Here is a 15,961-nt window from a genome sequence, read left to right on the forward strand (position 1 = left end):
TTCCAGATATGCACCACTGTCAGGCTGCATTTGTAGTCACTGCATATGGATTCTTGCTTGAATCCTTGTGCAATGACTAGAAGTTAGCCAGCCCTAAAAAGCCTGAGGCACAAATATACAGACTTCCAATATGTGAGTGCCTGAAGCAGTTCTCCGTGAAATACAGTTCTTTGTTTGTTTACACCATGTGAGAGCTCAGAGGGCAGGGCAATCTGTCCTGTGTGTGTGTTGCTACGTCTCCACGGTAACCGTTTCTTGATGAAGCAGCCTAGAGAAGAGACTGAACATTCCTTTGGTTGGAACATATAAGGTACTGAATTTTCATAACTGCAAACAAGATACTAAGTACATGTTAGTAGTAATATGCTAAATTATATATCAGTGCCATAAACCACACTAGTGGCATTGTTATGTTATGGCTGTAGTTATGTATTATTTTTAAGTCTGCCATACATAACTAAATGTATGTCATTGCATCAGATACTATGTGAAGTAGATCCAGAAATCAGAGGCCCCAGAAGGGACAGGCAGGTCAACTTACATTAAATGTGCTAAATGCCTTTATCTTACATGTTGTTTTTTTCACGTATTACGTTAAGCATAAAAACTGTATTGACTGTGATGAAGCGAATGCAGAGACGGCTCAGAGTAATACACATTAGCCATACTAGGAAAATTGGGCTGATCACTATACATATTAGGATGTCGATAAGTTCACCTCTTGATTCTTCTTCTGGAAAATGTCTGCATTTTCATGTCAATACAAAAATAAAGAATTAAAAAACAATAAAAAATAAAAACATTACTTACTTAACCCATAGGTTTAAGTAAGTAATGTGTTGAAATGGATATATTATCAATATTGTTTTAAGAAGGGAAATGTGCCCTTCATTCATCATTTGTCAACAGATGATATATTAAGCATACAAAAAACGAAATGGAAAAATTAGTCAGTTCTCAATTCATTACAAGTGACTGTTTAGTTAATGAGATCATTGGAGTTCTATTGCCAAATATGGAAGAGCAGATGTGAAGTTCTGTATGTGGAATAATGTAATCTCAAATTAGAGCTTTTAAACTATTTTTGCACTTTGACTGATCACACATAAAATATACACATTTTATAACACACTATTTAGTGTAACATGATATTTACTGTGCAATTTTATACACTTTATTCCCAGTAAGATATACAAATAAGGATAATTAGACAAAACATTCATTATTGCGATTTTTAAAAATTCCGAAACCTTAATTTTATTTCAGTAACCCCCCCTCCCCATCATAGGCGTGCGCAGTCTGTTGCATTAGGGTGTGCACCCTAAAGCACAAACACACACACGCCGCGTGTATATGTATTTTTATATACACATACACATACACACACACACACACACATATATATACATATATATATATATATATATATATATATATATATACAAATAAACATAGGTGCAGTGTGTGATTGTGAGCGGTGCAGCGTGTAAGGGGTGCAGTGTGTGTGATTGGGAGGAGTGCAGTGTGGTGTAATTGTGAAGGGTGCAGTGTGTGATTGTGAGGGGTACAGTGTATGTAATTGTAAGGGGTACAGTTTGTGTAATTGTGAGGGATTCAGTGTGTGTGGGGTACAGTGTGTATGATTGTGAGGGGTGCACTGTGTGGGCGACAGGGGTTAGGAGGGTGGAGGGGCAAAGACAGGGGTTGGGGGTAGAGGGACAGGAGGTAGGGGGGTGAAGGGGCAGTGACAGGAGGTAGCGGGAGTAGACGGTTAGTGACAGGGGTTAGGGGGTAGAGGGGGAGTAACGGGTTAGGGAGATAGAGGAGTAGTGACAGGGGTTAGGGGGATAGAGGGGTAGTGACAGGGGGTGGGGGAGTGGAAGGGCAGTAACTGGGGTTAAGGGGGTGGAGAGGCAGTGACATGGGTTAGGGAGGTAGAGGGGCAGTGACAGGTGTTAGGGGTAGAGGGGTAGTGACAGGGGGTGGGGGGAGTGGAGAGGCAGTGACAGGGGTTAGGGGGTAGAGGGGCAGTGAGAGGGATTAGGGGGGTTGAGGGGTAGTGACAGGGGTTAGGGGGGTAGTGACAGGGGTTAGGGGGTTAGAGGGGTAGTGACAGGGGTTAGGGGGTAGTGACAGGGGTTAGGGGGTTAGAGGGGTAGTGACAGGGGTTATAGGGGTAGTGACAGGGGTTAGGGGGGTAGTGACAGGGGTTAGGGGGTAGTGACAGGGGTTAGGGGGGTAGTGACAGGGGTTAGGGGGTTAGAGGGGTAGTGACAGGGGTTAGAGGGGTAGTGACAGGGGTTAGAGGGGTAGTGACAGGGGTTAGAGGGGTAGAGGGGTAGTGACAGGGGTTAGAGGGCTAGGGACATGGGTTAGGGGGGTATGGGGGCAGAGGCAGGGTGGGGGGGCAGTGAGTGACAGGGGACAGAGGGGGGTGGAGGGGCAGTGATTAGAAGGGCATGAGTGAATGGGGTGGGGGGGCAGTGAGTAGAAGGGGGAGGGGGGGCAGTGAGTGACAGGGGGTTGAAGGGGGGTTTCTAAATACCTGCCCTGTGGGCGCCCTCTCTCTTCAGTCTGCAGCTCCGCCGGGAGTGAGCTGCAGACCACACGGTGAGTCTCGCGATCTCCAGACAGAGCGTTGCCGCGGCAACGCTCTGACAGGCTGGAGATCGCGAGACACCTCAGTCTGCAGCTCACTCCCAGCGGAGCTGCAGACTAAGGCTGAATCTCCATCAGGGCAGACGGACAGGAGGGGCCTCTCACCCGGCGGCATTGTGGGCAAGCCTCCGGGCCCCCTCCTGTGTCGGGTCCTCGGGCCCCCTCCTGTGTCGGGTCGCAGCACGGAGGTGTGATTAGGGTGTGCCCAGGCACACCCGGCACACTCCGTGCGCACGCCTATGCTCCCCATTATGAATGTTAAATTGATGCTGCTAACATTGTGAAAAGAACACAGAAGTACATGCTCAGATCAGCAAACATACTTAAATAAGAAGTTAACACTTCAACAGCCTGTCACATGGGGGGGGGGGGAGGGGGGGGAATCAATTGAAACTTTTGTGCAAAGCTGCACAGGAGGGTACAATTAGTCTATTGCCACTGCCCTGGTACTCCTATGCAAAGCTGCTCATGAGGGCAAAAAACACATGGATTTCAAGATCAGAGACAACATATGTTTACTTCAGGGAGATCATGCCAAACTAATCTTATTGATTTTTTTTATTGGGTAACTAAAATTTTAGATCAGGGTGGTGCAGTAGACATTGCTTACCTAGATTTCAGTAAGGCTTTTGACACTGTTGCACATAGAAGGCTTATCAATAAACTGCACTCTTTAAGTTTGGATTCCAATATTGTTGAATGGGTAAGGCAGTGGCTGAGTGACAGGCAACAGAGGGTTGTAGTCAATGGAGTATATTCGAAGCTTGGGCTTGTCACCAGCGGGGTACCTCAGGGATCTGTACTTGGACCCATTCTCTTTAATATTTTTATTAGTGATATTGCAGAAGGTCTTGATGGTAAGGTATGTCTTTTTGCTGATGATACTAAGATATGTAACAGGGTTGATGTTCCAGGAGGGATAAGCCAAATGGTTAATGGTTTAGGTAAACTAGAAAAATGGTCAGAATTGTGGCAACTGACATTTAATGTGGATAAGTACAAGATAATGCATCTTGGACGTAAAAACCCAAGGGTAGAGTACAGAATATTTTATAGAGTCCTAACCTCAAAATCTGAGGAAAGGGATTTAAGGGTGATTATTTCTGATGACTTAAAGGTAGGCAGACAATGTATTAGAGCAGCAGGAAATGCTAGCAGAATGCTTGGTTGTATAGGGAGAGTTATTAGCAGTAGAAAGAGGGAAGTGCTCATGCCATTGTACAGAACATTGGTGAGACCTCACTTGGAGTATTGTACGCAGTACTGGAGACCGTATCTTCAGAAGGATATTGATACCTTAGAGAGAGTTCAGAGAAGGGCTACTAAACTGGTTCATGGATTTCAGGATAAAACTTACCAGGAAAGGTTAAAGGATCTTAACATGTATAGCTTGGAGGAAAGACGAGACAGGGGGAATATGATTTATATGATGAAACATTTAAATACATAAAGGGAATCAACACTGTAAAGGAGGAGACTATATTTAAAAGAAGAAAAACTACCACAACAAGAGGACATAGTCTTAAATTAGAGGGACAAAGGTTTAAAAATAATATCAGGAAGTATTACTTTACTGAGAGGGTAGTGGATGCATGGAATAGCCTTCCAGCTGAAGTGGTAGAGGTTAACACAGTAAAGGAGCTTAAGCATGCGTGGGATAGGCATAAGGCTATCCTAACTATAAGATAAGGCCAGGATGAAAGTATTTAAAAAAAGGGCAGATTAGATGGGTCGAATGGTTCTTATCTGCCGTCACATTCTATGTTTCTATGTAAAATAGGAGCTCTTTTTCATATATCCCCAAAGAAAACCTGCAGAAACAAATACCTAGCTAAATTCATGAAAGAGAATGTGCTATGAATGTGAAGCTTGCAAGGGATTTGCTAACCCCTGTTCACAAAGAGGTTACAATTTACTTTTTATCTGTGTATGCTTGTCTGTATTCATGTACTGTTATTTTTATCTTTATTCAGGATTGCGGCATGTCACGTTTTACTGGTCAGTTTTTCATGTAAAAATTGGATCACTTTATAAACATACAGTTGTACACAATGCTTGAAAATAAACAGCAAAAAAGGATGATAAAACTTGATAAACTGTTGGATGGAATCGAAAGAGCAAATAAACATGATACTGAAGCTTACACTTCTGGTCACTTAAACCATAACCATCTATTCAAGCCACAGGTCCTGGAAAAAAAAGTGTTCTGGAAAAATACAAAGAAATCAGATCATCTCCATCTCAGTGAACTACAATGTGGCCACAATAACAAGTTCATGAAGATGAGAGTTGCTCCAACAAATTTTACATTAAAGACAAAAGTGGTACAAGATCAGAATGTTGAATCAAAATCCCTGTTTTCACCTCGTATACAACTGTCTGGTTCTGTTACGTTAACAAAGACTCCAATTGCTAGTGGTTTCACTAGCAACCAAGAATATAATGTACCATTGCAGAGTGAAGGAATAGACCTCCCTGATTTAAAACAGTTGAAGTCTGAAAACTGTATTAACAGAACATCATTCCAAGACTTTAACCATGAATATAATTTTGTGCCTGCTTTCTTTGCTGGTGTGACCAAAGCAGATCAATTTAGCATATTTCAAACGCTTGAAAAAGATATCCTTGAAAAAGAAGATCTAACTAAGGATTTCTTCAAGCATGCTTCAGCTGAAAAGTACAAGACAGAATTAGAAAAGGTATGAAATAACAAAATGTTAATACAATGTAATGTTTAAATGTCTGTATTACTAACACTTTAGTGCTCCTGTCCCTAGTTACATACAGCCACCCCCCATTTGAAATAAAATGAATATAATAAAGGTTTTCTTTTCCCTTGTCCAGTGCCGAGACCCTTCAATGTTTTACATAGCAGAGTTAAAAGGACAGGGCCACTGCATTCATACCACTTCATTGAGATGAAGTGGTCTGGATGACCTAAATGTCACTTTAAGCAGTGAAGATTTCAATATGTATTGACTGGAATATTATTTTTGAATAACTTAATCATTAGGAAAACTAATAAAAATAATTGAAAAAAGTCTACATGATTCATATAACAAAATGTACAGTGTCACATTGCAGTGTTTATTGCGCTAAGTCAGTAGGAGGTTTCAAGTGCACATCTGTCCAATCTGGACTGTAATGATAAGCTGAAAGAGCAGGGCTAACCCACTCCGATTCCCAAACCGTATTTAAATTCCAAGGGGTTCACTAAGCTGTGTGTGAGGGGTGCAGTGTGTGCAAGGGGACAATGTGTGTGGGGGGAGGGTGCAGTGTATATCAATGGTTCAGTATGTGTATGTGGGGTGCAGTGTGTGTGTGAGGGGTACAATGTGTATTAGGGGTGCAGTGTGTGTGTTTGTGTGAGGGGTGCATGTGTGTGAGGGATGCAGTGTGCAATTGCCCTGTTGCTCCACCTCCCCCGGATCCACCACTGATTCATGGTCATAGAACCACTGACAGAACTTGATTGTATTACACAAAGGCTGGTTAGCAAGGGATTGCCTCATTTCGAAATTAAAGGGACTCTATAGTCACCAAAACAACTATAGCTTATTCATAGGCGTGCGCAGCCTATTGCATTAGGGTGTGCACCCTAAAGCACAAACACACGCCGCATGTGTATATATGTAATATATATATATATATATACACACACACACACATACACTGCTGTGTGTGCTGCTAGTGTGCTGTGAGGGTGCTGTTAGTGTGTGATGTGGGTGCTGTTAGTGTGTGTGTGAGGGTGCTGTTAGTGTGATGTGTGTGTGAGCGTGCTGGTAGTGTGATGTGTGTGTGAGGGTGCTGGCAGTGTGCTATGTGGGTGAGGGTGTTTGTGTGGGTGCTGTTTGTGTGTGAGGGTGCTGGTAGTGTGCTGTGTGTGAGGGTGTTTGTCTGTTTGTTAGGGTCCTGTTACTGTGCTGTGTGAGGGTGCTGTGTGTGTGTGAGGGTGCTGTGTGTGTTTGTGAGGGTGCTGTTAGTGTGCTGTGTGTGAGGGTGTTGTGTGTTTGTAAAGGTGCTGTGTGTATTTGTGAGGGTGCGGTTAGTGTATGGTGTGTGTGAGCGTGCTGTATGTGTCTAGGTGCTGTGTGTGTGTGGGCTGTATGTTTGGAGGGATTGTGGAGGTGAGGGCAGATTAGTAAATACCCCCCTCCCTACCTTATGTAGGGAGGGGGGATCCTTTCTGCCATGTGCCATCCCTTGTGGTCCAGTGGAGAGTGAACTCTAGCCTGCGGAGCTAGAGTTAACTCTCACGAGATCTGAGTGTTGCCTTGGCAATGCTCAGATCTCGTGAGAGGAACCTGGCAGAGCTGCTGTCTAGAGCTCCCCGGGTCCTCTCCTGCCTCCCTCCATGTTGCTGTGGGTTGGTGAGGTAGATCTTTGATCTCCTCGCCAGCCCATGAAGGCTAAGAGCAGAGCCGGCACTCAGATAGTGCCGCCTCTGCGTGAGCCGACAGGGGAGATCCAGAGATCTCTGGAGAAGTCCTGGGGAATAAAGTGTGGGAACTCTTTTCCCACCCCCCCAAAAAAATAATATACGTGTGTGTGTGTGTATATATATACTGACACACATACACAGACACACACACATATATATATATATGTAACGGATCACCTGGCACCCCGACTGGGTACCTCCGTTAATGGATGCTCCTAGCGCTTCCAGAGGACTCCAAGCACTCCACCAGACACCATAAGCACCGCAGGCTGCAGCTATCTCCCTTCAGAATGAAGCAGGAACAAGCTCTTACAAGAGCTCAGTGATTATAGCAAGGGAATATGCCTAGCATAGCAATCCCTTGTAGCAGATTCCCCCAATAAGAGACAGGACTCAAGTTGAGGGTAAAAATAGATCTCTCTGGCTGCTAGCTTGCAGCCCTTTTTATTAGGTGCTCCCATGAAGGGGAGGGACACACACAGTAACGTACATTAACCAATCACACAATAGTTACATCCCACACATAGCCCTCCCCTCTACCTGTAAACTAATTATCTGTACACACAGGAAAATACAATTATCATAGGTAGGGAAAATACAGTTTTTACACAACATTCATAACTCCCAAAATATACATCACATTCGCATAAAAATACATATTCACAATCAATCCATTCGGGGGAACAACATACTCAAAAATCATACAATCAATTGGACCAGGGGTTCAAAAGTTAGTACAAATGTGCATTTGACCTTCTGGAAGCATGGTTTTACAGGGCCCTCTATCCTGGAGACAATGGGGGGACTAGAGGCAGACTCCATTAACCACATGGTTGCAAAACGACATAAAACACTTTAAAATACATAAAGTCACATTTTACACATAACACACAGACATTTCACATATCCCCAGATAGCTCAGGTCTGAGTGCACATTATTAGGTGAATGGCACTCAGACCAACCGAATACAGTTTAATCGCCATGGAGCCAAAGTCTTTAATCACACGAATAGGCTCCATGGCATAGCTATCTGGGTTACCACAGCTCACACAGGGCAAGTACCAAATGACCCCACTGTATTTAAAGGGCCAGAATGAGTGACATACACTCTGGTATGGCCGAATACTGTTTTTAAAGGGCCATAGTCCAAAGGCAGCAGGCGGGCAGCCAGGCTTCTCCAATGCAATGTGGCGAGATGTGCACACACATACTCCCACACACTCAGACAGACACACACATTCACAGACTCACTTACAGACACACACACACACACTCATACATTCACAGGCACACACTCAGACACACACACATACATTCACAGACACACACTCAGACACACACATACATTCACAGACTTACAGACACACACACACACATTCACAGACACATACATTCACAGACACACACACATACATTCACAGACACACACATACATTCACAGACACACACACATACTAATTATTATTTATTTTTTTAATTAAAAAAATGTCCACCCAGCCTCCCTACCTGGAGTGCTGGCGTGGACCTGTCCCTGGGGTCCAGTGGGTCGGGTGCCTGTCTTCATCTCAGCCGCGGCGAGGGAGCTGTGTGCACTCTGCTCCCTCTCACCGCGCGGGCTGTCTGCTGTAGCTGGGAGCCGGAATATGACGTCATATTCCGTCTCCTAGCATCAGCAAACGGCGCGCGGCGAGAGGGAGCAGAGAGCACACAGCTCCCTCGCCGCGGCTGAGATGACACCCGACCGGGTGGGTTGGGGGGGGGGGGGGGTTGGGGTCCATCACCTCTTGCCCCCCCCCCCATGATAGGGGGAACATGGGGGCCGGAAGGGGGCATTTGGGGGCTATGAGTGCCTGCAGGAACAGCGTTCCTGCTCAAATAAAAGTGCAGGAACGCTGTTCCTGCAGGACTCAATACATAGGCGTGCCACGGGGATTAGGGTGTGCCCAGGCACACCCGGCACACCCCGTGCGCACGCCTATGAGCTTATTGTATTTGTTCAGGTGAACTTAATCATTCCATTCAGGCTTTTTGCAGTAAACACTGTTTGTTTTAAAGGAAAGGCAGTGTTTACATTACAGCCTAGGAATACCTCCACTGGCCACTTATCAGATGGCTACTAGAGGTGCTTCCTGGGGCAAGAGTTCCTCCTTTACTCTATGAGGAGATATTGATTGGCCAAGGTTGTGTTTGGCCTGTGCTGGCTCTGCCCCTGATCTGCCTCCTTGACAACCTCAGCCAATCAAATGAATTCCTTTCCTATGGATGAAAGAATAACTTTTGATGTCAGCCAAGCAGGCAGATCAGGGGCGGAGAGGTATAAGGGAGGGTGGGGATAAAGGGAGGGGGGTGGGGGAGGATTGCGCTAGATGGTGTTTTTAACACTATAGGGCCAGAAATACATGTTTGTGTTCATTACCCTATAGTGTTCCTTTAAATCTGCTATGAATATGAACACCCAAATTCAGAAAGTTCAGTACTGACTGAATGTTAAAGTTGTTTAAGACCACTGCAAAATCCCATGGTCACTACTCTCCTATCCTAATTCTCTTCAACCCTTCTGCTGCTTTTGACATTGTTGATCATCAACGGATTCTTCTTATCCTCCATAATCTCGGTCTACGAGATACTCTCTCTCTCCTGGTGCTCTTCCTACCTCTCCCTACATTCTTTCAATGTTTCTTTCTCTGGCTCTACCTCTTCTCATCAATCGCTTTCTGTTGGTTTTCCCCAAGGATGTGTCATTGGTCCCCTATTGTTCTCAATCTACACTGCCTCCCTTGGTAAACTCATCAGCTTCTTCAGCATCCAGTATCATTTCCATATCAGTTCTAAAGACAATTTATCTGTCCTCCCCTGATTTCTCACCACCCCTCTAGACTTGTGTCTCTAATTGCCTCTCTGCTATCTCCAACTGGATGCCTGCTCATTTCCTTAAACTTAACCTGTCCAAAACAAAACTTCTGGTCTTCCCTCCCTCAAGTGTTGCTACTCCTTTGTCTGTTTCCCTCCAAGTCAATGGCGCTACTATCCACTCTTCTCTGCAGGCTCGCTGCCAGGTGTTCGCCATATCCTGCCGCTCCCATCTGAAAAACATTGCACGCATTGGACCCTATTTAACACCTGTTACGGCTAAGGTGCTTGTCCATGCCACTGTCTTCTCTTGCCTTGACTACTGTAATCCGCTTCTCAGTGGTCTTACGTGTTCCCGACTTGCCCCGTTACAGTCTATAATGAATGCCACGGCAAGGCTCATCTTCCTGTTTGTCCTCATCTTCCTGTTTGTCTGCACCTCCCATGCCTCCCCCTCTGTCAGTCCATACATTGGCTTCCCGTAAGATATAGGACTCAATTTAAGAACCTGATACTTGCTTACAAATCTCTACACAATGCTGCTCCAACCTATTTATCCTCACTAGTACACAAATATGTTCCATCTAGACCCCTACGCTCTGCCGGAGACCTACATCTAACCTCTGTTCATACTCCTACCGGCCGCCTGGGCCCCACGTGTAGTATCAGCTTCACTGACGCCGGTGCATCTGCACCGGGGCCCACACGCTGATGGGGCCCATCAAGTGGCCCAAGCATTTAGGACCTATTGTCCTCCCCCCTGACCCCACCCCTGAGCGGCGGGTGGGGGCCCTAAACACCAATAAGGGGGGGGACCTATTGTCCTTCCCCCTGGCCCCCACCCCTGAGTGGCGGGTGGGGGCCCTAAATAAATATTTAACCCTCCCCCCAGGTGACTAGGGGTCCCCAAACCCCTAGTCACCCTCTACCAAAAAAATGGACCCCTACCTACCCCTACCTACCCTAAAAATAACGAGGGGGGACCATTAACTAAGTACCTGTAAAATAAGAAAAATAAAACTTACAATTTGATGTCTTCTTTTTTCTAAAATCTTTTTTTTCAGCCCAAAAAAGGGCAAAAAAAAATCCATAATGACCGTCGCAATAAAAAATATAAAACAAATCCTGAGCGCAAAAAAAAATAATCCATCTTCACCCATGGAAGGCTCCGTGCAGACTGAGCTCTGCAGGGCGGGGAAAGGGTTATAAAGCCTTGCCCCGCCCTCACCCTGCAATTAGGCTCAGAGCACTCTGATTGGTGGGTTTAAGCCATCCAATCAGAGTGCTCTGACAGGTAAATGAAGAGACTGTAAAATAACACAGAGTACTCTGACTGGCTTAAACCAACCAATCAGAGTGTCCTTATCCTAATTCCTGGGCAGCGCAAGGCTTTATAAGCCTTCCCCTGCCCTGCACAGCTCAGTCTGCGCGGAGCCCTCCATGGGAGACAATAGGTCCCCCCTTAATGATATTTAGGGCCCCCACCCACCACTCAGGGGTGGGGACCAGGGGGAGGACAATAGGTCCCCCCCTTATTGTTATTTAGGGCCCCCACCCGCCGCTCAGGGGTGGGGGCCAGGACAATAGGTCCCCCCCTTTCAAGTATTTTAGGGCCCCCACCCACCACTCAGGGGTGGGGGCGGGGGGGAGGACAATAGGTTCTGCACCCCTTTCAAGTAATTTAGGGCCCCCACCCACAGCTCAGGAGTGGGGGCCGAGGGGGGGACAATAGGTCCCCCCCACTTTTCTTTTACTTTAGGGCCCTCACATGCCGCTCAGGGGTGGGGGCCAGGAGGGAGGAAAATAGGCCCCCCCTTTCAAGTATTTTAGGGTCTCCACCCACTGCTCAGGGGTGGGGGCCGGGGGGAGGACAATAGGTCCCCCCTCTTTGAAGTATTTTACGGGTTCCCCCTCCCGAGTCCACCCCTGAGCGGCGGTTGGGGCCGGGGGGAGGACAATAGGTCCCCCCTTAAATTTAAAAGCCCCCACTCATGGCACGGGTGTGGACTCGGGAGTGGACCCTGTTTTTTTTTATAAATAGTGAGCAGCCACATAGATCTAGTTTATGACATAAAATCCAAGTCAATTACAAAACGAACTAGACTAATATTGATCCAATGAGCATCTAAAAATAATAGGTAAAGGTATGTAGCGGAGAGCTGATATTCCACAGCTAATCTCCACTTAAGATCCCAGTGACGCTCAGGAACAAGTATTATAAGTCCATAGAGTAGTAATTCCAGCAGGCAAAATAATCCAACAATATCCCAACAGCAATCCCAATGACTGGACGACACACAGCATCAGGAGCAGAACTGACGTTTATTCCCACAGCTTCCTTTTAAGACATTCTCCCATGCAAGGGAGGGATTTCCAATCATTAAGACATTAACCAATACAGCAATAGTTAACTCCCACACATCTCCACCCCTCAGAGTGACTCATAATCCCCTTAACTGTACTGTACATTTACCCCAAACCTGGATGTACCCTAAAATAAGCAGATAGCCTAATATTTAGGGTACCGCCTGGTAGCCCTGATCTGGGTGACTAACATATCTAAAATTCACCCAGATCGGACCAGGGGTTCGGGAGTTAGGTGGAGGGTGAAGTTTGACCGACCGCATATGAGGTGGTATCCGAAAAAGGTTCCATGTGTTTTGGCCCTGCGGTCGGTTGAGTTCCAGACACTCGGCGACCAAACACCACTGAGATTTCTGTGCGTAAGATGGCCGCCGCGCGTGGTTCGTATCCCGAACAGCAGCCACATAGAAACATAGAAACATAGAATGTGATGGCAGATAAGAACCATTCAGCCAATCTAGTCTGCCCAATTTTCTAAATACTTTCATTAGTCTATGGCCTTATCTTATAGTTAGGATAGCCTTATGCCCATCCCACGCATGCTTAAACTCCTTTACTGTGTTAACCTCTACCTCTTCAGCTGGAAAGCTATTCCATGCATCAACTACCCTTTCAGTAAAGTAATACTTCCTGATATTATTTTAATATGCCACCCAGGCACTTAACCCACATCAATTAACCTGCGGTTTTGAGAAGTGTGAACACCTAACGAGGCGCACACTTCTCACTAGGGTGGTCTGGGGGTTCGGTAGTTTCCTTCGTATGAAAACTACCGAACCCTCATACGAAAATAAATACAGTTTTACAATACATAGCGATACAATTAAACTAATGCAGTTTTAACATCAATTATACAGGACAGGCTGAATACAATCCGCTACAAGGTACTTAATATGTACAAACACAGTTCCAAAATGGGAATATATACTAAGTGGTTATTTGGTAAATGGAAAATACTAACCTAAACCGTGGAAAGATAAATGTAAATAGTAAATGCATAGCAAGACTACTACTGTGAGATGTTCAAAAAGTATGCATTAGTTATGTGTAGTAACCCATAGAACTTGATGTAAATCTTAAATGGAAAACTTTACCTAGAGTTAAATATAGTGCGAAAAAACGATCCAATACTATAAGGTGTCAGAAAAATGGGGAAAACAAGTTGAGATTTCCTAATAGGAAAATGAGTGTATGACAATGTATTAAAAATAAAATAAATATACATATAGGAAAACTATTATGTTAATGAACCATTTTTAAGTGAAAAAAATCTGAGCAGTGTAATTAATATAGGATAAGGTAATTAAAAATTGAAGATTATGCTAGCTTTAGTGTACTAATAATCTTAATTTTAATAATGACAGGAGGTGAGTATTTTGCATATCTCTCTTTACTAACTCCATACAGCAGTAAAGAAACACATAGAAAAAAAGAACCAATGACAAGAGAGTAGGATGTACAATGCAACGTGACCTCATAATTTCCTCTTACAGAAAGCAACATCAAGCGGAAGTAAATATATATCAAGTAAAAACTAATAATAACTCCAAAGTCACACGTGTGAAGGAGCAAACTTCCAAGGAATTCTATACGAACGAAAAAGAGATCGGGTTGAGTCAAATCCGAAGGATAAAAATTCCCAATAGGTTCACACGAACCGCCAAATGTCTTCAAAGAATCATACTGAAAAGAGAATGTGAGACAGGTTTAGACATATAGTCATGAACATGTAAATCCCAGTAACATACCATGTATATAATCCCATCGGAGAATATAGTAAACTATAAATCTGATAACTAAGAACTGTAAACTCTAATGAGGATTCCAGATTAATGGAAGGACAATCATTAATATAAGCACAAACATGAGAGGCAAACCTACCTGAGCCCCTGATACCTACAAAAACAAACAAATAGAAAGGGTGGGCAGTGAAGCAAGGAGGGAAAATACTCACCTCCTGTCATTATTAAAATTAAGATTATTAATACACTAAAGCTAGCATAATCTTCTATTTTACAACATGACATGAGGCTTCGTATTTTGCATTTTTTTTTTAATTCTTTATTTTTCTTGTGCATAGTTTGACATCAAGCGTGCAGAGCCACAACAGCATCTTCACGCATTTCCATGACATATCAAGGTGTGACAGTTTATACGGCACATTTTTATATTACATGAAGGTATCAGACTATTAGACATCGCTTTTGTGGTATAACATGCTTTGTACATATCTAGCTGCGCTTAAGGTGATAAGTATGTAATTTAGGTGTAGTGTGACATATAGGCATTAAGAACACCATGAGTCAGTTAATTAGATGTGAAGCTAGTAGAGGTAACAGTGCATCATGTGAGGCAGACTAGTCGTTTAAATGTATGCCCATATTACGCCTTAACAATAATACTAAAAGAAGGCATACACCTGTATAAAACAGTAGCTTATTTTAAGTCGAGTATTCAAAATATATATATTATACCACCAGACAGGTTGTGGCTAGCTAGGTTGTTAACTGTTCTATGGCATCAGACCAATAGTAACTACAGTCTCCATTTTAGTACCAGTAACGGATATGTCCATTTGGGAGTACCCACAGCCAGGATTCATGTTGGGGAGGCTGTCAGCGACAGGTCCAGCGGATGCTGCTTTAGGTACCGTCTGTCATAAGGAGCTGGGGTACCTGTCGGTTTTGACATCAGGGACTGTGGTGGTCAGTGTCCTTTGCTCCAGCATATACACAGTCCTCCTATGGTATTTATTCCTCTGCCGGTATGCGAGTGTGGGTATGATGTTTTGCAGGTCTCGGTAACCAGGTGTGGTCACGTTGTAATTGGTTATTTGGACACTGCCTCGGTGTTGGTCTGCGGTAGCTTTACTGCGATAGGAAGCTCTAGTGAGGTGGCTAGGTCAATGTAGGTGCTGGGTTTTCTGCTGGTGAGGAGGTCTGCTTGCAGTCTGGTAGACGGCAGAATCACAGGTCTCCGCCGCTGCCCCATCGTGGTCGCATTAAAGTGCCCTGGGTGGTCGTGGCTCTGTTCGTGGGGGCTCTCGCTCAGCGCGCCGTCTTTGGTGGTTTGCTGGTTAGGTGCATCTGTCGGCCATTTTTTCAGGGCCGCTTGGTAGCTGCTGGCGCTGAGTCGCCCATTAGCACTGCCATGAGGTCGCCTGCCCGGTGGGGGCCGGGATAACCCCCGCCGGCCCAGAGGGGGGGTAGGCAGGGCCGGGGACCCCGGGTTTGAAGCGGTTCTCAGTCGTTGCCGGGAAGGAGAGCGGGGCAGCGGCCGTCCGTCCCCCTCCCCACCCGGCTAGGCCTCAGTCCTCCCAGCCCCGGAGCATCTCACCAGGACCCGGTCCACCCGATATCAGGGGTTCCAGCTACACCGGGACACTCCAGGACCAGGTATCTCGCACTCTCAGGGGGTTCCAAGCTGAGTTTCATGGGTGTTTTACCCTTTTTTTAGATGAGTTTCCCTGGAGCTGTATTAACTTGCAGCCTGCTGGCATGGCCGCCCGGCCCCGCCCCCCGTATTTTGCATTTTTAACGCTGAGAAAATAATATAAAATCCTAAGGTGCGTCGAGAGACCCAGCACTTCGGCGTTGCGGAGAAGACCTTCCCGTTGAACACCCGCACATCCGCTATCTGACGGGAAA

General features: G+C 45.2%; 1 protein-coding gene across 1 annotated transcript in view; it reads left to right on the forward strand.

Annotated features, from left to right (window-relative positions):
• The first annotated feature begins 262 nt into the window (after positions 1–262).
• Positions 263–15,961, forward strand: part of C2H6orf118 (chromosome 2 C6orf118 homolog) — an 87,632-nt gene continuing 71,933 nt past the window's right edge. The window contains exons 1-2 of the mRNA XM_063441223.1: positions 263–310; positions 4,632–5,357. Coding sequence (XP_063297293.1) covers positions 4,710–5,357 — 648 coding nt within the window. The 5' untranslated portion in view covers positions 263–310; positions 4,632–4,709. The remainder of the gene's footprint in view (positions 311–4,631; positions 5,358–15,961) is intronic.

This window comes from Pelobates fuscus, chromosome 2 (assembly GCF_036172605.1).
Source record: "Pelobates fuscus isolate aPelFus1 chromosome 2, aPelFus1.pri, whole genome shotgun sequence".
NCBI lineage: Eukaryota > Metazoa > Chordata > Amphibia > Anura > Pelobatidae > Pelobates > Pelobates fuscus.